The sequence below is a fragment of the Stegastes partitus genome, unplaced genomic scaffold (assembly GCF_000690725.1).
Source record: "Stegastes partitus isolate 25-593 unplaced genomic scaffold, Stegastes_partitus-1.0.2 Scaffold51, whole genome shotgun sequence".
NCBI lineage: Eukaryota > Metazoa > Chordata > Actinopteri > Pomacentridae > Stegastes > Stegastes partitus.
Window position 1 is genome coordinate 1,035,350 of NW_007577782.1, and position 23,115 is coordinate 1,058,464.

Sequence of the window (23,115 nt, forward strand, 5' to 3'; positions counted from 1 at the left end):
GAAAATGGACAAAATGGCCATTGATCGAAATTGGACGGGCCACCATTTCCAAATCGGGCCTCATCTGGGGAGTGTTTGAAGAGCTTTTAGTCACCATGTCATGTAGTTTGTGCCTGCCAAATGTCAGGTGTGTACGACGAACCCCCTAGGAGGAGTTCGATTTAGAAAATGGCCAAAAATGGCCATTTTTCAGCAAAAATGGCCCGGCATGCTCGCCGTTTTTCCAACATGGCGGATATCCTGTCGAGTTTACAGAAACATGCTAATGGACTTTTTTGTGCGTCACAAGTTGTTATACATGTGTAGCAAATGTAGTAGTTGTAAATCAAACATAACCCCAATGGGAATCTGTTGAAATATTATAGGGGGCGCCGATGAGCCGTGTTGCATTTTACAACTTGGCCCAGCCTGACTTTTTTATTCATCCTGGCCTGCTCTATATGTCTACAAAATTGCGTAGCTTTAGGCCAAATGTGCTTTTGACAATTTAGAAGGTGGCGCTGTGGAGAAATTTCTCTATTGAGGTGTGTATTGTTCTTCCAAATTATAAAATTTTTCACCGGGTCTGATGTACATGGCAATTTTGGTGAGTTTTCGAGTATGTTTAGGGCCTCAAAAACGCCTGTCTTTGGCACGAATAATAATAATAATCCGAGCAGTTCCAATAGGGTCTTCGCACCCTTTTGGGTGCTCGGACCCTAATAAGATATTATACACAAATGAAAACACCTCATTTAACATTTTTATTTTGAAAACTTCTGTAATTATGGAAAATATCTGTCTTTTAACAGGCAAATCTATGTAAAACTACCAAAAAATACTTGTTTTTTTGTTAATTTTTGTTCTGTGGATATATTTCCAATTTTAAACTTTAACTGTTTTATTTACTAAATAAAAAGATATCTGCAAAATTACAGTAATTAGGTTTTTTTTTTATTTTTTTCAAATGTTGTGGTTGTCTAAGTTTTAGCTTTTAATGTTATTTCAGATAGACTTGTAAATTCCCAGTTTGTTTTTGTAATTTCAGAGATATTTTTGTATGTTCAAAAATTGGGGAAAAAAATCTATGAAATAAAAAGGGGGAGAAAGCATAATTTAAGTTTTTTTTTTTACAGTGTAGAAAAAGCTGGGGTATTAGAAATAATAGTATTTTTAAATTAATAAACAGCTGCATGTACACACAGGTGACAAATTAAATGATAAACCAACATAGGGTGCTATAGTCAGGTGTTGGGCTGCTTCATTCAACCAGAACAGCTTCAGAGTACATTGGCATGAATTCTCCAAGTCCCTGAACTGTCTGAGAGATGCAACACCAACCTTCCAGAAGATATTCCCTCATTTGATGCTTTCATGATGATAGTGGTGAAGGCTCTCTAACATTGTTGTAAGATTCCCCAACTATGTTCAGATCTGGTGACACTGAAGGCATGTGATTGACCATGATGTCACCAGCTAGCATAGTCTGAACTCAAGGTGCACTTATTAGTTTCTTTTGAAACTTTCAAATGAATTTCAGATGATCTGGGTCCTGCCTAGCCCGAGCATCTGCAACATTATGGCAACTAACCAAAGTATAAAACTTACTTAAATGTAGACATCCACTGAAAAAATAAAAAACTACTTCAACCTTTGAATGTAAAACATATTTATCTGTATGAAACATTTCCACAGAAAAGAGAAAACCTTTTACTCGACAGACATTATCTGCCTGTCAATTTTCATTTTGGCCTAATGATGATACCACTACCGTGCACTCTGTAGTTATTATAATTTATATATCATATACATTTATGAATATGAATGTGAGTGTGCTTGGTTGTCTGTCTCTAAGTGTAGCCCTGTGATAGACTGGTGACCTGTCCAGGGTGTCCCTGCCTTCGCCCTAAGTCAGCTGGGATAGACTCCAGCCCCCCATGACCCTAGTGAGGATTAAGTGGTGTACAGATGATGGATGGATGGAGATGATGGATGGATGCATTTACATATTGCACATTTCAATTAATATTTTTTCTGATATTTTACTAAAACAGACAGCTCCTATATTTTAATGGAGTTGGTAAGAGTTCACTGATATTTTTCTATTTCCTAATTATTTTAATGTAATTTCTGTAATATTTCACAAACTATTTACATGTTGCGAACATGTTTCCAATGTCCTGCATATATGTGTATACAATGAGTGCTATATTATACTGATATCTACCCAGTATTTATATGCTGTTAACATTTATTTAATATAACATGCTGTAATGTGATTGAATAAGTGCAATGCTAATAACCTGTTCAGAGATATGTCACTACAAACTCGCAGGCTAAATGACACTTTGTAAACCATGATTTTTATTCAATATTATTCAGTGTAACATGTCACATTATCATATCCATCCAAAAGAAAAAAAAAATACTGTTGACAACAAGACTGACAGGGTTTGACTGACAGGGGGGGAAACTACAGCTGATTGTGCCTGCGAGGTTGAATAATGTTTGGAAAATGAGATGAAAAGGTCTCTTCACATTAGACAGAAAAGGCACTTTTAAAAAAAAAAGAAAAAAGAAAAAAAGCAGGTATACAGTAACAAAACACAGACTTGTCGGAGGTAGGATGACATGGATGGAAGGGCAAAACAAAACAAGCAACACAAAAAATATTCAGGAATAAAATTAAAGCTGGAAGCGTGTTTGTGGAACCCTCAACCGCTCATCACCATCCGGACGAGTTCTGCAAGGAGACGAAGAAACTCAACATCAGCATGAGGTGTGAAGCACGTCAGATAAAGTACAGACATCTGTCAGCCGCCATGACATAACGAGACATAAACAGCCATGACAGCAAAAACAGGAACTTGGAATGCATTACGATCATCAGCTCTACCTTTCAAAAAAAGAAATGAAAAGCAACTGGAAGAAAGACAGACAGAACAGAGGTCACAGATCTGGAAACAGAATAAAATACCAAACTGTAGCATGGATAGAGCTGGCAGCAGTGTAAGGCGACAGAACACGATTAAAAATATTTGTTTGCAGCATTTTAGATCATTGTGTTTTCCCTTTTGTGCACCCAGTGTCCAGGGTTTCTTTCAAAGCCACTGTGCAGCAACACACAGTAAGTTTATGATTTTAAGTGTGAGAGAGAAATACCAACACTATTTCTGCAGCACAACATCAATACAGCTGTAGCATGTGTAACCATTTGTATTCAAACAAAATGATCAGATGCAGACATCTGAGTGCACCATACCAAGGATGAAACTTACTGATTTATTGATTGCTTAGGAAATGTTACACAAGACAAATCTTCAAATGGCTTCTGGAACCCAAAGTTTTGCCTTCAAACTACTCTGAGCAACTGCACAAATACATTAAAGAGTTAAAAACACTAATCAGTGATTCATATGTAACAGAAAATAATCATCCATCCTGGAGAAACTGCAAGATTCCTTTTAGTGTTGATGATCTATTAACCCATTTCTTATAATTTTCCTGACAGTCAGCACACAGAGGACAGTTTTTACCCCCTGGCTGATTAAACTTTTTGTGTTTGAGTGGAGACAGTTTTGTATTACATATCTTGTAACTCAGAAGTCTGTTGCTCAGTTCTCCTATCTTAGTTTTATAACTTCAGTTTCTTCCTTGCAGCATCATGCTGAACTTTGTACTACTTTGACATCTCAGTTAGTCTAAGCATCATCTCAAAATTTACAACTTCTCACAAGTAAAAATAATGCTTTAAGGCATTTAATGATTTTCATTTTTTAAAAAACAAGTGTGCAGGGATGCTACATGCAGATGGGGAGTCGGGGTAGCAGTGCAGGAGAGAAAGGATAAGAGTCGAGAGTTGGAAAACGAATATTCATCCAGGTGGCTGAAGGATGCCCCAGCACTGAGGCAGGATATTAACAGTGGGGAGGGCTTTGCTGTTTGTTTGTTTTTAGAGATTTGCTCATACCCTCTGCTCAACCAGAGATGATGTGATGAACAAAAGCTGTGAGACACAAACACCGACTCAGTGAGCATGTGACACAAACACACAAGGTCTTGTTGTTTTAATCATTACCGGCGGTAGTGTTGTTCATCCACATATTTTCATGTGACACCGTCGAGTACGAGACACAGTGTGGTTTTGTTCTTAAGTCGTTTTTTTCATGTACTGATTTACCTTCATAGTTAATGCAGCCATTGGCGTCTTCGTGTCCTGCTAAAAGAGTCTCCACCTCTTCTTCTGTCATTTTCTCACCTGGAACACAATGAAAAACAAAGCATTTTAAGACACAACAAAGACGAACAGATCATCTAACAAAGGAGACAGCAGACTTGTTGATACAGATGACTGCCTGAAGCGTGATGAGCAAAGTGACGGATAAGCTGCGATTACCACATAATGACAGTCTTTGCATTTCCAGGTTCTCACCTAGTGTGGTGAGGACATGACGCAGCTCTGCTCCCATCACAGTGCCATTTCCCTCCTTGTCAAAGACACGTAGGCCTTCTACGATATCTTCGAAGGAGCCCTGGTCCTTGTTCTTAGCAATGGCCTGAAGCATGGGAAGGAACTGTTCAAAATCCAGCATCTTGTGGTTCATTTCTGCAGGGAACAAATGAGAGCATAAGAGGTAAGTCGTTTTATTTTACAATGCACCGGAAATCACATGCTACTGATTTGTCTGGATGTCAGGAAGCTTGAACAGGATTTAGAACCAAAGAATTGCATCTGATGCAGTTTTCAGTAAAGCAGAGTCTTTCCAGGCCCATTTAGTAACCAGGGACATCATAGCCCATTTGACAGTTGTGACATTATTCTCTTAAAGAACAAATACTACACCAAAGATAACAGATTGTTTGCAGATGAACACACCAGTTCAGAAGTCTTGTATGTTTTGGTTCAGGTGTGATTAGTCTTTATCTATATATACCCTCATAGCCTTCACACAAATACGTGCTGCTACCTTGTTGGAAAAAACTGTGCGAGAGAATGAGAAAAAAGTTTTGCATTGGTCTCCAAATGCTAATATTTTCACACACCAGTTTATGTCAACAGGTTTACATCTCAGAGGACCTTAAGTGTGGAGTAGATCTGCAGTTTTTGGTAGTCTTGATAATTACAACAAAAACTGCTGTACATCTCATATTTGAAACCCTTCACTTCTAATCAAGCAAACAAATCAAGAGTTCAGCACATGTGCTAATTTTGGAAGGCTGTAATTAAGGGATTATAATCACACACTCACTACAACCAACCAAAGTGTTAACCTAAACAATTATGATATAGTGGACTGAATTTGTCCATTTTAGTTGTGACAAGTGAATCCTACACTTGCCTTCTAACTTGGGGTTTCCCAGGACTTTGAGCACCTCAGCATTGACCGGGTTCTGCCCCAGGGCCCGCATCACGTCACCACACTGGCTGTAGGTGATCTTCCCCTCACCTGTCCGGTCAAACAAAAGGAAGGCCTCCTTGAACTCTGATAGGGAGACAGAGAAGCAGAACTCCGATTTAGCTGCACAGTATATGAAGTGAATGAACATTACAGACAAACCTTTCTGACAAACACAAATGCATACTCAGAACACCAAGGAGTTTTGAAACCTAAATATATTGTAGTCTTGTAATATTTGCTGCTCAAACCTGTTTGGGTGGTACAGCAGCAGATCTGTCTTAAGTTATTTTACAGTAAACACATGCAGTTAACACAGCAGCATGACAGAAGCAGCTCCTGACACTACAGCAGTGGTAAGTATCCAATCGTGATCACACATCAGAAGTCAGAACCAAATGAGCTGGTTGCATTTACACAGATGAAATTTCCCGATAAAAACCATTTGCGAGGGTATCAACTTACACACAGGCTTACAAGCATATATATAACTGAAAGGACAACGTGTTCCTCGGGCGGTATGTCTGCAGAAGCAGATCTTGGGATGAGCCCCAGTGAAGAATAGCTTGCTCTTGCACATGATTTCAAACTATATAAAAACAGATTAGCTGGTCGGTGTGTTATTGATATCAGATTGGAAACAGACACTGAAATATACTGTGTTGTGTAGACATAATCTACAAAACTCCTAATTTGTTCAGGCTACTCTCGTCAGTGTCAGCAACAGGAGAGAGTCACTGCTGGCAAGACTTCTGTCGTGTTAAACAACAGCACTAAACAGCTGATATCCACTCGGTGCTTCCAGTGCCTTTTGCCACAAACTATACATGTAACTTCAGTGCTTTTTGCCATACTTGCAGGGTATTCATGTATTTTTGTTAGGCTGTAACTGTATCTTAGCCTTAATATTTGTTATAATCAGATAAGGATGTCTTTTTATATAATTTTTGTTGGATTTTAATCATTAATATTTGAATTACTCTGGTGAACTCACAATATAGATACAACTGTGTTAATCTCAAAATGTCCACCTGTTAGGTAAATTTGTCACACCAACTTTATCCTTCTAGTCGAACGCACTTTGGCTCAACAGCTGTTTTAAACGAGGTATATAAACTACAGAGACGTGACCGGACGTGGCCTGTAAGCAAGTCTGGGCCACACACTGCAATGCTGAACGCAAACAGTAATTATGATGACTGTCGACTTTAACACATGTAGTAGGCAGGGCTGAACAATTAGTTGAATTTAAATGTAAATTTAAAACAATGCAACTAGCAAATTGCACAGGCTGCAGTTCAGGATGTTATACAGTGCATTTGAGGAAGGGTTTAAACTCACATTACAAATTCATGCTGTTGTGTTTGTGTGATAGTCACACTTCTGATGGTATCTCAAGTGGTAATGCTCTATCATCTATGAAATCTATCCCACAGAGAACAATGAATTGAGGCTTGACTTCTTAAAACAAAATTGCAAAATTATTAATTTTCAACATCTGAGAAAAAAAATCATTTTACATACATTGTCTAAATAATTCAGCCAGATTAAAATGTATATCTTTGCTATTAGCATGCAGACACACCAACATGCTAAATTACTGTTTTGCAGGTTAGTATATGATTATGTAGCACTCGTGATGAATTCAGGGTTACAATTATGTCCAGGTTGAGTCGTGACAAGACTTCAATCGACACACAAAGTGGATTTCACACTGGTAGAAAACATTAGGTTACTTCAGCTCAGTCTGTGATCACTGTGTTCATTTACCTGCACGGATCCAGTGGTCTGGAGAGATAACTGTCGAGCTACAGGGTCAGAATTCATGAAGCTAATTTAAATATGTGCCAGTTACGTTGCTGCGATGATGTGGTAAGAATCAGTAATGCAATAAACCAAATTAATTTTGCTCAAATATCAGCGTTAACTCACCCATGATCTGGTCCTCTGAGAAGTCAGACTGGTTGAGGCAGAGCGAAGGAAGAGGGAGGAACAGTGAGATGAAGCAGCCGAAAAAAGGAGCAGTTTATCTATGTGATTTATTGAAGCGTCTCCGTCATTAGAGCTAACGTGATTACAGTCAAGAAAAGGCTTGTAGCGAAAGGCTCGAAGCTAAAGCTGGAATGAGAGAAGCAGCAGGCCAACACAGACACAAAGCTGCGACTGTTAGCTTAACGCTACCTGCGTTAGACAGTTTCAAAATCTTACAATGAAGAAATTTACCATTAATTTATGTATGCATACATTAAAATTTCAAAAAAAATAATGTGGCAGAATATGTTGACTCACCATAGCTGTTGCGGGCGTTTGGATGACAGACGGCTGAGACGCTTGAACCTCCTCTGAGCTGTGAGGACTCCAGCTAGTTCCGGCCTGTCGTGGTACGTCACTGGTGATGTCACCATAGCTGTTATAGCAACAGCCAATCGCAGGCCTCGATTTCAGAGCCGCATTTCTGGCATATTTTGCAGGAGCTGCAGCTTCAGGGCAGAGGAGGAGCTGCACAGGTTTTACAGAGGCGGCCAGACTCAGAACATTACTCATACTGGGATGACACAATGTCTCCTTGATTAATTAATTTATTCTTTTTTTTCCCCCTAGTAAATCACTGTAGGCAAAATAATAATTTTTTTGGTCACTCACTGTTATCATTTGCTTATGCAGGCAAAGCTGCCATGAAGAGGTACACGAGAGCTTATCATAGTACAAGCCTTTACATGTACGCTTTACTTGAATGAAGTCTGGAGGTTTTGCTTAAGTTATGCTATTTTTAATTTTTTGACAAAGATGGTTAAACTTTAAACTACAAGAGAACAGTAGAAGTAAAACACTTTTGCCAAAACATGTGTCCTTGTTATTCTATAATACAAAACAATAAATAATACACATAAAAAATGTAAAAATATAGTTTGCCCACCAAAAAAAAAAATATCATTATTTGTGCAACTATTTGTGTCAGCACTGTTGCAACATCATGCATCTATCAAACAGCAGAAAAACAACACTTGTTCTTTTTTTCATGATATTTTTTTGGTTTTCATGCATGTTTTTGTAGGGCATAGATTTTTTAAATTGCTCAGGTTAATTTCAATAATCACTAATACTATAGATTGCTTTCCTTAATATTCAAATGAGTTAGGTTAAACCCCCTATAAAGTTGGGCAAAAGTCTAACCCCATCTAGACTATGAACACTTCATTCTATTCAGATTTATATGTAAATGTGCATAAACAGTGACAGCATGAAGCCACACTGCAGTGGGAGATCTGGTTAGGATGTTTGTGCAGACAAAACAATACTTTGAAGTAATGACAGTGTAATTTTATAATTTACAAAGAAATGTATCAGTCCAAAGAGTGAATCGTATAATATACAGCATACAGTAGTAAATACAAATCAATACAAAGAAATGTGAAATGAAAAAAAGTTTTTCAGGACTAACATTTTATTGTTGGATTGGTAATTTCATCAGGTGCAAGTGTTGGTAGGTCGACTTATCTTGCTTTCAAATTCATGATGATACTGTATGACTGTCTGAATATTAGATAATAAACAACTACTTGCATTTCATCCTCAAATGAAATAAAGACACTTGACGAATTCTATTGGAGAAAATATTTCTCTTCCTTCATTCTGTCTCTTCCCTAGCTGCCTCACCGCACTGAAATCGAACAAAGTCCAGCACTCGAGCCTGTTTGCCCCGGAGGAACTCAGCCACAGTCCTGCTGGGATCTGTCAGGAACGTCTGAGGCAGCAGGCGTGTCTCGCTTTCACCGCAGGGCAGGTCGTCCATGTTGCCCACAGACAGAGGAGCCTCTCCCACTACATGCTGTCCAAGCTTACGGCCTAAGTCTTCCTGCTCTTCCTCCTTTCCACCCTGAAACACAACCAGGGCGCCGTACCGACCCATGGCCACCTCAGTCTGACAGCTCATACTGCCATGAACGTACGAGCCGATGTGCCACTCAGCAGGAATCCTGACTGTCACCGCTCGCTTCACAGACATGTTCTCACCAAGGCGCCCTAAGGAGACAGACAGAAACCAGTTAAACAATGACAGCTACCTTTGATGCTAAATAATTAGATTAATTTAAAAACAGGTAAGTCAGTACTCACAGTTTTTTGTTATATCCAAAGATTTTTTTTGTCTTTTTTACTGATAGGTGACAAGCTGACAGTTTTGAATGAAAACGTCAGAATTTGCTTAAATTAAGTGATGTTTGATTCACTAGCAGTATTACAACTGACACCTAAGTTAATATGCAATTTTGTCAGCAAACAGTTGCCTATTTTTACAGAGCAACAGAATCGTTCACGAGTGTTTCTGGCCACCTGATAGGTCCAGCTCTACCTACTTGCAACAATAAATGTTTTAATGGTTAAGTGCTACACTATGTTCACCAGCTACCCGCTAACTGTGATCGTTTGTCGTTTGTTGCTGAGCTCAAAGTGGCTTGTTGGAGGTTTTTCATTGTAACTTGAGGACTGGACCACTAAACAATGAGCTGAAACTGCAAACATGGTTGTCAGACTGTCATTTGATATATTTTTGTTGTAAAAAAAATATGATTTTAGATTCTTTTTGGCAATGAAAACAATAAATTAGAATGAATGAAATCCTGTCCTCAGTCCAGATCACTAAGTTTTGTCTATTTATTTCATTGGTCAGTATGTCTGTGACTGTGAGCATAAGCACTTAGTTCATCTTACAGTAGTTGAAGACTTTGTGGAATAAACAGCTCTCCTGTACAGGATGCTAAATTTCAGCAGGACCAGAATGATGCTTTGTTACATCATTTCTAGTGTGTTAACAAAACACTAGACCCTTACATTTTATGTAAATAATTGGAGGAAGGACTTCAAAAGAAGTTAAAATCACTGCCTTGCTGTTGTACGCGTTCACCACCCTGTGAATTTGCAGTTTAAATCCATGTCTGTCTAGACTCTAAAACTTCAAAGGAATTTAATTGGTGGCAAGATTAGTGTCACCAAATCTGCATCCAGCCAGTGTGGAATATGTTCACAATCCCCCTCAATCTAACAATCTCATGGTGTTAGATGATAGCCAGAAAAGTGTTTTTGTCTAACATTAGGATCACACTGAAGCTGGCCTTCGACCTTTTGGATTAAAAACTACATCACGTCATTATTTTATCCTGTAAGACAATTAGTGTATAAATTCTACAGCTATGGCAAAGTCACAGAAATATTGACCTTTGACAACCAAAATCCAGTCAGTTCAGCAGTGAGTGCAAGTCACCATTGATGCCAAATTTCAATCAAAGCATTCAAGAGATTGTAGGTTCATGATGATCAGTTAAACACACAAAAACATAACACCTCTACATTAGTGGTTATAAAAAGAATATCGGCGAGAGCACAAGCTTTAAACAGAGTTCAGTGATTTAACCAACAACTAACTTTGTAAATGCTTGTTGATTACTACATGGAATACATGCAAAATGTTTACACTTCATACACAAATACAGAACGTGTACTGACCTATTGTGAGAGCCACCTGGTCAGCTAGTGAAGCTCCTTCACCCACACTGAGTTTGCTTAACTCATCACCTACCAGAATACTCTGAAAACAGAGACAAGTATGTTAACAAAGTCAAAGTAGAGGAAGACGGACAAAGGGCTGGTGCAGTCTGACATCCTGAGTCAACAGTTGTATATAATTTTCCATCAAAATAATGTAACATTTACCTCCTAGTTTTAAAATTTAATCTTTTCTAAACAGACTTTGGGTTTGGTACCACCGACAGGATGGGTGCGTCTGAAAGTATTAAAGACTCACTGCACCTTCAGAGATGCTGCATTTAGAAGATGTCAGACAGCAACAGTCAGATCTCCTAAAGAGCTTGTCTGCAGGTTTTTCTGGCAGTTGTGTAAAATCCATCACACGGCTATTTAATAAAACATGAACGTGGCATCATACGCTGCAAGCTGTGTGCACCTCTACTTTGTAATAGTTTAAGAATCCTCAATATATGCTTAAACTTAATTTTTGGCTTCACATGACCTCCATGAGCACTCTTGTCCTACAATGACAGCCTTATACAGCAACTGTGACGTGAGCAACACTTTACTTGAACAATCCTTTCTCCATTTAGTATAAATAGAAATAATATAAACATGGAATTAATACATTATAACAGTAAAATATAGTCGTGAGTATATATAGGGACAACACAAGTGTTGAAGTTGTACAGCAGTTTTAACCTTTAACCTGGCACATTAATCCAACAATACCTTAAAATAAATTTAGCAAAAATAAAACAACAACAAAATGCAAACCACTAATACAAAATGTCTCTTTAAATGAAATGTTTACATGTCAAGCTTTGAATAATGATTTCTACAGAGCAAAAACAAATGCAGACCAGTGATTAAAGAATCACAACACCTCTTCATAATGCGGTTTCATGAACACTGCATGCTCATAATAATCAAAAATAATTGTGGCTTAATTAATAAAGATGAAATAGGCTTTACAAGAACAGAAAATAATTGTTGAGACAAGAGATCTACAATATCCCGTCCCTTTATGTGACTATTTACATTTTTAAACAAAAGAAAATCTGATTATTTCTATCTCCAGCCCTCAGTGTGCATCTTTACCTTCACATATCCTGCCTGGTTTTGAGTTTTATTCCGATGGTGAGCCAAAGTGGCAAACGTCACGTCCTTAACCAGCTGCTGGAACTTCTCATTGCGAGCAACAAAGTCCGTCTCACAGTTCACCTGCATCAAACAGACAAGAACAAAGGCAGGTGACACCACTGACAGTACAACAAACTGGACATCAATCAATGGAAATAATGATGCTAATAACATCCTGTGCCTGTGGCCTCACCTCCACCATTACTGCAGATTTATCTCCTACAAACACACCGATCAGACCCTCTTTGGCTTTGCGACCTTCCAGCTTGTTTGCTTTGCTCCATCCCTCCTTCTGGGCCTGCTCGTGTAGCCACGACTCTGCCTAAATATATGGAAAATGACTTCAGTATCACAGCCACACAGCTTTCAAAGATGCATTGTTGTACCTCACCTGAGGGGATATAAAGATTAGGAAAGAAGCTTACCTGCACTATATCATTATCAAACTTCTCCAGAGCTTTCTTGCAGTTTACAAAAGTGTAGCCGGTGCTTTTCCGTAGTTTCATCAGGACGGCTTTCTCTGCTGCCAGGAGCTGACATCCTGTGTGTAGCAACTGTACATGCTGGCAGATGCTGACCTGTAGATGACAGATGGTGGACACACAGTTGAACTATAAACCTGCAGTGGACAACATTTCTTCTGTCTTTAGCTACTCAGGTGTACCAAACACTTGTCACATAAAATGCCAATTTGAAGTAAAATACCCCACAGAGATATAGTGCTATAAAGATGCTCAATTAGCATGAAATGGGACTGAGTTAACAAGGCAACTCATTGAAACTGGCCCATGAACACTGAAAGTTAAATCAGAAATTGAGGAAGCTAACAGCTAGCTATCAAACATGACACCTCAGGCTTTCACTAAAATATATTAAATAAAAACGAGGCTTCATCTTCTCACCTTTGCAGCGTCTCTAGTAAGTGTTCTGAATAAAAAGGTTAACGACATGTTCGCACGCTAGAGAAGTGAAATGTCTTATGAAAGCTCAGAATGTCATTGAACTCCACGCTGTGGACGGAAGCCGCGCAGGAACTAAACTGTTTACGCGAAGCTACTTATTGGAGTTGAGCGCCGCCTGTAGAGCAGGAGGACAACTGCGACCTACTCAAACACTGAGGACGCATTGTCTGTACTTTTAGTCGCTGTTAGATGTGATTTGTATGTGCTGCATTTGTTGATTTGATTGTTTCGTTTTGTAAAAAAAAAAAAAAAAAAAATTAAAGCAATAACGAGGCGTTGTTGTGATTTTGACACACAGGAGGCTCAACACAGTCCAACAGTGTTCAGATTTTAACCTGACAACTGAACCTTTATCAAGTTATTTCGGAATAAAAGTAAAACTTGTAGATGTTTTACTTTTAGACATTCCATCGATCACTGTCAGCATACACAATGTGAACCTGTTGGATTTAACTAAAATGAAAACCTATGAAAGGCTGAATGAAGGTTTTGTTACATTTATGTACATTTTTAATAACTAGCAGTATTTAATCAGCTACATTATTTTAACTCGCCCTGCTTTAACGTATTAATTACTACTTATGTTGGTCCTAACATTTTTGGGTCTATTATCCAACTCAGTCCAGTGCGTTGTTTTTTTTTTTGTTTTTGTTTTTTTGTATTTGTTTCATAGTATTTTGAAACATTTAAAGCTTTTTTATCTGATTTGTAATTACAGTGTGTGTATCTTTTATATTTTTTTTCCTTTATAAATGTATGATTTTAACATTTATTTTATTTGAACTGATTTATTATAGGCTCTTTTTGGGGGGATTTTATCACTTGTGCAGATATAGATCCACAAGTGGGATGTTTGCCATCTCTTTATTTGAAGTAATGAGGTCATTCCACTTTCCTTTAAGGTCAGTCCACCCTCCACATTAACATCATAGTGAGGCTACATAGACCAGTGTTTCTCAAAGTGTGTAACTGAGCTTCATTTCGCTTCATTTATATGATTTACCGCTAAAATAACATGCAAAATATATAAATATTTGTTTTTATGAATTCTGTATAACAGTAATTTGAATGACTGAGCCTCTAAATCAGGGGTGTCCAATCCTGGTCCTCAAGGGCCACAATCCTGCATGTTTTAGATGTTTCCCTCTTCCAACACACCTGATTCAAATGATGAGCTCATCATAGTGTCACTCCTCCAAGTATTTCATCTCCAGAATTAAAAAAAAAACAAAACAAAAAAAAACAACTTGATGTGATAGATGTTTTTCTTAAGTAAGCAGTTCAGAGTCCTACAATCAGTAAAATAACATCCCAACATTTTGATCAGTTGTATGTTTTTTTTTTGTTTTTTTCAGAAGTTTCAATGCATGACATCACGTCCAGCCAGAGCAGATTTCTTGGACTGAAGAAATGTAGTTCGTTATCACTAAATAATCTATTAATCATCTTAATTTAGATAATCTATTCAAATTCATAAAAACATGAAACAAAGACAATAGTTAAGCGGTTACTCGTGATGTGGGGTTTTAGAAACTAAACTCATGTCATAACAATCCAGTTGAACCCGGAAATGTACATATGTACACATAACTGGTTAGAATATGCTTCTGTCTGTCTTACGTCTTCTGTTAACCTAATGTGTAATTTGGGGCATGAAAATTCTACAGTCTCCTTTGGGCAAATCCCAAGACAGAGCCAGAACCTATTGTTTTGTGAAATGAATAGGTCTCTTTTAGAAGGAGCTTCAGTTAAAACCATTGATTATTTCAACCCTGTCTTTTTCCGTGTGTCTGCTGTGATGACCCCGAGGTCATCTTGAAGGTGGCTCTGCTAGTTTTTGTCTATTGGTTCTGCAAGTGGCTGCTTAATGTAATCAGGAGCAGCTGTTGGCCGCAGTGTGTTCCTAGGTTATTTAAGAGCCGGCTGCATTTGAATCACTCTCTCTGCTTCCCTCCACAGGTAACACACCAGCCTGGTTGTGGTGTTTTAATTTCTCTCTTTAGGATTTTGTTTGCATTTATGACACCTGCACAGACATGATTCACGCATACATCACACAGATCACTCACTCTGTTGATTATCATAACTCCAAACTGTTTAGGCTTTAATTTGAGTTAAGTTATTAAAAAAAAGCTTTAATATTATACTTGGCATCTCTCCTTTTGTTGTGGCCATTCTGAGCCGGGTCATAACATTACAAACCTGTAAAAAGATTACATGTTTGCTGTTCTACACTCTTTTATTTACTTTGCTATATACTATTTGCAGTTGCACAAGACATGTGACCTCAACATGATCAGGGACGCTGAGGCATGTGCGCTATTCTGGGTCATCTGGGTTATCATCAAACCTGCGAATTACAACATCTGGTAAAGGAAAGGCTACTAAAAGATGTATGACTGAATTAAATAGTTTTATGTATTACAGGATTTGATTTTCTTTACTGCAGAACGCAATCGATGACAAAACAGATATTCAAATTTCTTCTTTTTTTTTTTTTAAACAAAGTTGTAAAAACCCTGAAATTGTAATCGTAATCACAGCTTAAAAATGATACGGTTTTATTTTGACACTTTAAAGCGCCGTCTGTATACTAAGCAGGTGTGCAGTTTCACAGAGAAGAGATCAAACGTTTAAAAGCTCCTGCTTTAGAGGTCACCAAGTTCATCAACACAGTCCAACACAATATACTTGTTTTGCAGATCCATAAATAAATAAGTCAAAGGTAGTTTATGATTAAGAAGTTAAAATGCAGCAACATGTCTGAGTTATTCCATTTTGGAGGGCTACTTGCATGACTAAAAATGTTCTCGACACCAAAGATTTAAATGCAAATCTACAAAACTTTCCAAGCCACACTGTGGGGTTTGTTCAAACTTAAAATGCCCTTTTTTAACATGTCAATATGTATTAAAAATGGCCAGTACATTACAACCAACATAGGCCACCACTTATACATGTGTTGAACGATCAATCAATGTGCAAGTGTATTAGTCAAAAAACAAAGCAGCAATACATTTCTATACAAAATGATTTAATTTTTATTTTGAACAAATCCTACAGGGTACCTTGGGTCATTTTTGTAGGAGACTTGCATTTTAATTCTTGAGGGTTGAGACTATTTTCCACCCATGCAAGGAGCCCTGCAAAATCTAACAAACACTGTAAACCTAAAGTATCCAAAGAACGGTGACTAAAAAGACCCAGCAGGGCGTCCATGCAAGTTTTCACACATTTTGGAGTGTTTTTTTTTTTTTCCAACAGATTTGATGGTGATAGAGGTGACTGACATTCTGACTTGTGGGCCGGGTCACTTGAAAGTTGCTATAAAACAGGAGACGGTGATAACAGAGAGTTTTTCAGGTTGCTCCTGAGCCAAGATGAAGGTCGCTGCCGTCCTTGTACTCTGCATGACCCTGCTCTGTCAGGGATACAGCAGTAAGAGACTTTTCAGCCCTGTCGTCATCACAACAGTCTTTGCATCTTTAATGTAACACAGGTACTACCAGGATATGTTTGTGTTGCTGCCTGATTCAGTCTATGCTGTTGGTTTCCAGACAGCCTGGACTCATGTCGGAATCGCTGTGGTTATGGAACAGACAGCGGCTACTCCTGCCAGTGCAACACGGCCTGTGAGCGCTACGGAGACTGTTGTTCAGACTACGTTGCAGAATGTAAAGGTAAGTGAGAGAAAAGCTGCCAAGCACATGCTGTGGTTACTATATGTTTAGATTTATGTGGAAATTGTAGTTTTTCACTTATCAGATGTGTTTTTCTTCACTTCTAGATTCAGCCTTCTCCTGTAAAGGCAGGTGTAATGAGAACTACAACTCTCAGAACGAGTGCCACTGCAACTCCAAGTGTCCCCAATACAACAACTGCTGCAGCGACTACTACGACCTCTGTGACAGTAAGACTGACCATGTGTTACTGACTCCGGCTCACGTGCCTCACACTACCTCACTGCTGTCAGCTGCTCAGCTTCTGTTTGTGTTATTCCATCAACGAACAGCTACTCTGTTTATGACACCTGGACACCTTCACATGATGGACATTCAGTCTAAGGAGTCAGCAGTGAAGCTATGAGAACTCTGCTGCTGTGTTGCTCGAGCTTTAATTCTTAATCTGGAGTTTATTGAAATAACTTTCATATGGTAGTTTAGTACAAATTTTGTAGCGTGCATACTTAGTATTTTCATTCTATGCTACTTTATAATGTGCATTTAAGAGGGAACTACTGTAGTTTTTACTCCACGACATTCATTTGCCAGCTTTAGTTCCTGGTGACTTTTTCATTTTCGAATATGACAAATGAAAATCAAACATTTTGTCTTGTGGGACCCTTTGATATTTTAGACAGCTTAAAGTTGTCAGCAACACCAATTAAATAGATGGTTTAAAGTTTTAAATAACTATCTGAAGCCCAGTATTTCACTAAAGGACAACAATTTGAGTCCAAAAAGAAATGCCAACTGTCTTACCATTATTCCTCACAACACTCCTCAGATTTATCTTGCAACCCACCTCTGACTAGATTAAACTATCAAATCTTTTTTTTCCCTTTTTATTTAATCTTAATTTTACCAGGAGCGACATAAGGAACAATTTCTTTTTGACAGGGACAGTCTGGCCAGAAGAGCCAAGACACTGGAAGGAGGGAAAAAAACAGGAGACAGGAAGAAATTAAAGCAAACAAAACTAAAAGAATGACTAATTAATCGAACAGTAAATCAACAAAATACTTATGGTCATTAAAAATGTCCATTAGTATAACCTTTAAAAACAAGGATTTTGATTCTGAGTTTGTCCAGATGAATTGTTTTCATAGCATATTTCAATCATTACCAGCAGCTGACTGGAACAACAACAAACCAATAGACGTGCTGCATTTTAGGGCCTTTGCTCTGATATATTGTACTTGGTCATAAATGTCTGCTGTTGTAGCTGACTGAAATAAGGGGGTGAATATCCGAGAACAGTTTTGTAAATACATTTAAACCAGCGTAAATTACGGCAAGTGAGAGAGGGCCGCTTGAACAGAGTAAGTTGTGAATTCATAGCCAATCAGGTAGCAGAATTAAAAACTTTGATGTGTTCCTTTACTAGCTGATCTATAAACAGTATCCGTAAAATCAAACATGGGAAGTATGGTCATCTGAATTTATTTCTACATAGAAAATCAAGTTTTACTTTAAATTTTGACTGACATGGTGAGAGAAGGACAGCACACTGCATGTGAAGAATTTCAGAGTAGATGCATCTACTTTAAAACAGTTAGATACCTTTTGCCGTTGACACATTAGTATTAATATTGTCATTTGTCATAACATACCAGTATAATGTACAGTAACTGGTAATCTACCAGACGGGGACAGTATTCTGCTGAGTCAGAACTTGATACTTTAATGATTGCTTTCTTATTTTAATTTATGTAGGATTTGAAATGCAGGACCTCTACTTGAATGTGTTTTTATAATCTGGCATCGGTACTTTTACTCAAATAAAGGATCCAGCTTTCACTAGTGTGGCTCAGCCTCTCTTGGTCAAACATGTTTATTCATTGTATGACCAGCAGGTGTCACTGGTGTGTGAGTTAATATAGTGAAGCATGAAAAAAAGGATTTAGTTTGCGCTTGTCTTATCTTCATCTGCTGCCTCCATTTGAGCCGTATCCAGCTGGTGGAAGAAGTATTTAGATTCTTTAAGTAAAAAATGGCAATACTACAATGTAAATATATAGTCCACCATGGAAACTTAGTGTTTTATGATTTTTACTGATGTAGACAGCATGTTTATTGTGATGAATAGTGCAGAGGAGGTCAGTTGAACTAGTACATATACTGCAATGATTTCCAAAAATACAAAGAAGAAAATAAAATGTACTTTAATATCCAAGCGATTCACATTTTATTTTTTATGATATATATTTTTTTCAACTTATTTAAAATGAAAACAAGCAAGTAATGTAAAATAAATGTCGTGGAGTTCTATTTTTTCCTGAACTCTAGTGGAAATGGAAATAACCCTCATTTGTACTTTTTGTGATCTGCTTACTTCAGGTGCATTACTACATTAACATTAGTGTAAGACATTATCTGTGTGTGTGTTTGTGATGTCCTCCAGGTACTGGAGGAGGTGGCGGTGGTTCGATCACCGATTCTGAGATCAAGTCTCTCTCTGAGGCTCTTTACGCTCTGGACTCAAACAAGGCTACGTCCTCACAGCTGACCATCAACCCTCAGGCTCTGGTGTCCGACTCTGAGACCAGCTCAAAAAGAGATCTCTCTTCTAAGCCGTGAGGAGAAAAATTAATCAGCACACCACTCTCTCAGACTCTCATTCTTGATTCTTTTTTCATTTTTTTGCATATCTGTTTGTGCTTCCAGCTTGTTCAGCTACCTGGACGAGGGCACCCTCTTCTCCAGACCCACCTATGCTGCTCTGCTGGCCGTGCTGGACAACTACCACAGGATGACTGGGACGACGGAGGACTTCAGCTCTCAGCAGCTGACTGAGCAGGACACATTCATCAAAGAGACTATGTCCATGACCGAGGTGGGGAGAGAGCTGTTTGCTTTCCTCTTCACTAAAGGTAACTGGATCCTTTTGAAACAGGTTGTCTTGACACATCCTCAGCAATATTTCACTCCTGTTTATAGTGGATGTTATTCTTTATTTTAAGGGGTTTATGCATCAGAGGCAGAGTTCCTTCAGGATCTGAAGATGATGTGGTTCGGTCTGTACTCCCGCTACAACGGCAAATTGGACTCCAGCGGCTTTGAACACATCTTTGCAGGTTTGGACAGATTTGAACACATTTCTTTCAAACACCACAGATGTTTTCTTTGTGATTATTCATTTGTACATTCTGTAACAGGAGAGATCAAGGGAGGAAAGGTGTCTGGCTTCCACAACTGGATCCAGTTTTATCTTCTTGAGAAACGGGGACTTCTGAACTACTACAGCCACAGCTTCAACGGGCCTGTACGCATCCACAGCAAAGGTCAACGTGCTGATTTATGATGTGATATGTGCAGCACTGCCTTTATTTTTCTTTCTTTTTCTCTCAGTGGACTTCATATCCTGATGTCATGGGGATGCAGTTCATGTGGGACGGCTACTACAAGCAGGTCGGCTCTGCAGTCATTGGCTGCAGCCCTGAATTCGACTTTGCCATCTACAGCCTGTGCTACATCGCCCGGCCTGGAAAACAGTCAGTAAACCTGCATCTCCTGTAATGTCGATTTGTATGTATATCTGTTCTGATTTTATTTTTTTTCCCACATCCCTCATTGTCAGATGTCGTCTGAGCGTGGGAGGGAATGAGCTCATTATCCAGACTTACACATGGGATAATTCTTCCTATGGTAACGGGAAGAAGTACATCGCCTCAGCCTTTCCTTCATCCCCCTGAAACTGTCTGCTAAAGACAAGCAGTGTGCTCGTGTTTCGTCACACTTCTGATATCAAAATGTTTTAGAATAATTGACTAGATTCCCAAAGGAAGCACTTTTTTAATTGAGTGGTACTCCTAAATTTGAGTGCCGTTTTTTCGTCAAATAAAAAGTACAACATGACACAAATGTATCATGGAACCGTTTTTATTCCCTATATGCTGTAATAAAGCAGCCCAGAGCAAACAGGAAAACTGATTTATCTTCTAATGTTGGTTTCTTCCTGGTGTGCCACACTCTCTGGCCCTTCAGTCACATAAATAAAACAGTAAACCAGACCGTTGATTAATCTGCAGGAAAACCTTCCTGAGCAGAGCATGAGAATGCGGTGCTATCCCAGGGGCACGATCAAGCTGTGCCTAATGGGGCAAAAAATGGGCGTTTACACACCCCGAGCGGGCACAATGCTGACACTAACCCTTCAGTCGTACGAGCATGTGTGCCTTTGACACAATTACTTATTGTCTTATGTAACAGCAAAACAAAACATAAAAACAAAAACAAAATGCAATGCTTTTTTTTTCTTCCCAGAATGAACTACAGAAACAAAAAGACATTAACAGATCTTGTTCTGCTTGACCTGCTCTGAACAGTAGCCACCAGCTAAACCTGCTCTTATCAGCTGTCCATAAAACTGTGTGTGTGTAACTCCCCAGTGTGGGGTTAAGTGTCTGTGTGTGTGTGTGTGTGTGTGTGTGCACTTGTATGAATGGGTGCATCCTTATGTGTGTGTGTGTGTGTGTGTGTGTGTGTGTCCAGCTGGGATGGGGGTTGATTTTACTCTTTCACTCATCTAGGGTGACTAACAGGATAAATTCGGGTCTGCCGACAGAACAGGGGGACACACTTGCTGCCCTGTTTAAAGAAAGTATTACAGGAGATGGATCTGCCACTGATCCCATTGTCCATCAGTCTGTGTGCATTCATGCAAAACAAGAGCACAAGACCAGTCAGTTCGCAGGAAAACTCCAGCCTTAAGCGATTCATCTGACTCGGGCCTCACATGCAGCCAAAAGGGTTAGCCCAGGGTGGAATTTCTCCTACTAGTTTGTCCGACCATATTACATTTTCTGAGCTGCTGATTCTAGAAATTAGAAGAGTAAATCTTCTCTCTTTTCACGCTGCCCTCTTTTTAAAGCCCCAATGGAATCAAATTAAATCACAGTGGGGCAAATAAAAGGGAAAAAAAGATTCAATTGTTTCTTTTGTCACTCACACAACTTCATAATCAAATTATAGCTGGCCACCCGCCAGCGTGTCCTCGCATCTCCCCCAAATGGGCTTCTCCTGGCAGATCTCATGAGCCACCTGACTTTTGTTTTGTAATTATATTATCCCGCTCTCCCTTTAGCGTGTTGCGGCTAATGGCTGAGCGGGCTAGCCCAGCTGCACATGCAGAAACAAAGCTGCTTATGGGCCCAGACAATGGACCCGTGGAAAAGGGACGCCTGAAGGCGGTCAGCCAATGAGCACGCACAACAGGGGGCCAACAGAGGGTTTAGGAAAGGGTTAAGGGGGTTTAGGGGTTCAGGCGGAGGGGGGTTTCGTTTTGCCCACTGGTGGGGTCTATCAATGAGATGGTTAGTAGAAGGACACATGGTCAACATCACCCCTGTCTCCCCAGGGTCGGTGCTGGGCTGGAGGGAGGTTCAAGTTTGGCTTAGATGCCGGCCATTTCTAAAGTTGATGGGGGACCATGAAATGCAGAGCAACGTTCATTCTCTGGTGTTTTTTGTGTGCTTTTCGAACAATTTGATGACCGTATTGCCATTGCTTTTACCAGCGGTATAGATTCTGAAGGGGATACAGACATGTGCAGAGTAAGAGATGCAATCTTCGTCCACTGAAGTGACCTCAGACTGTCGCTGCAGTGAATCTGTATCAGAGGCTTCTGCTATTATATGAAATAAAACTTTCTGATTGCTGCACATGCAATTTATCCTCAACCACGCACACAAACACACACAAACACACACTGCTCACGCTGCGGTGCTGGCATCTCTCTGAGGACTTCCACTATGACAGATGGACGAAAGCCACTTTCCCCCACTGTCACACACAGAAACACTGGGGATTCAGAGAAAGGTCATGTTTGTGTGTGTACTGGAGTGAAGTTTTATCTGTCCTTCATTTTTTTTTTCTTTTTTTTTCTAATAAACTAAATTCTCGTCTCACAAACGTACCTAGAAAAGGTAAGGAGGGGACGGTCCTCTGAGCATGTGAACATGCTGAGTGAGCTGAGCAGCCAGTGGAGAATAGATGAGCATCTGAGCCACAGACTGTTAAAATAAGAGATGTGTTTAAGCGAAGACCATCTGCAGCAGGACTTCATCATGTGTGGCCAGCATGGAGGGACCAGGGGACAGCATGGCATACATACCGTATTACACTTGAGCACTACTTGTGGAACATAAAGATCGGGTGAAATGCTGTAAGTAGGCCACACGTTAAATAAAAGTGATAAAGGAGCTTAAATAAAAGAATAGTTTTGTCATGACAGATGTGTCATTTTGCAAGTTGGGACGCACCTCAAAAACAAAATAATGAATTGATTTTACTCTATTTTATTGTTACAAACTGTGTTATGAGCGTATGCAACGGGGACACAAGGCCACAGCTATCATATTCCCCCGCCGGTTCCACTCTGGGGATGCAAGA

The 23,115-nt window shown here is 39.2% G+C and overlaps 3 protein-coding genes across 4 annotated transcripts; 1 reads left to right on the top strand and 2 right to left on the bottom strand.

Annotated features, from left to right (window-relative positions):
• Positions 1-2,320: 2,320 nt before the first annotated feature.
• On the bottom strand, positions 2,321-7,750 carry myl6 (myosin, light chain 6, alkali, smooth muscle and non-muscle). Of its 2 annotated transcripts, XM_008307031.1 has the most exons (7): positions 7,665-7,750; positions 7,308-7,335; positions 5,319-5,462; positions 4,412-4,585; positions 4,160-4,237; positions 3,950-3,985; positions 2,321-2,722 (listed from the first exon to the last, which is right to left on the bottom strand). In XM_008307031.1, exons 1-6 carry the CDS (start codon positions 7,665-7,667, stop codon positions 3,957-3,959), a joined length of 456 nt encoding a protein of 151 aa, XP_008305253.1. In that variant the 5' UTR covers positions 7,668-7,750; the 3' UTR covers positions 2,321-2,722; positions 3,950-3,956. The 2 variants fall into 2 exon arrangements, with proteins under 2 accessions (XP_008305253.1, XP_008305252.1); XM_008307030.1 differs by lacking the exon at positions 3,950-3,985.
• Positions 7,751-8,681: 931 nt separating this feature from the next.
• Positions 8,682-13,052, bottom strand: tsfm (Ts translation elongation factor, mitochondrial). Its single transcript, XM_008307033.1, has 6 exons — positions 12,944-13,052; positions 12,467-12,619; positions 12,235-12,363; positions 12,000-12,122; positions 10,878-10,959; positions 8,682-9,398 (listed from the first exon to the last, which is right to left on the bottom strand). The coding sequence occupies exons 1-6, from the start codon at positions 12,989-12,991 to the stop codon at positions 9,004-9,006; spliced, it is 930 nt and encodes a 309-aa protein (XP_008305255.1). The 5' UTR covers positions 12,992-13,052; the 3' UTR covers positions 8,682-9,003.
• Positions 13,053-16,383: 3,331 nt separating this feature from the next.
• endou (endonuclease, polyU-specific) lies at positions 16,384-20,417 on the top strand. Its single transcript, XM_008307032.1, has 10 exons — positions 16,384-16,441; positions 16,561-16,683; positions 16,791-16,927; positions 18,819-18,825; positions 19,136-19,298; positions 19,390-19,595; positions 19,686-19,799; positions 19,881-19,987; positions 20,074-20,216; positions 20,303-20,417. Exons 1-10 carry the CDS (start codon positions 16,384-16,386, stop codon positions 20,415-20,417), a joined length of 1,173 nt encoding a protein of 390 aa, XP_008305254.1.
• The last annotated feature ends 2,698 nt before the right edge of the window (positions 20,418-23,115 follow it).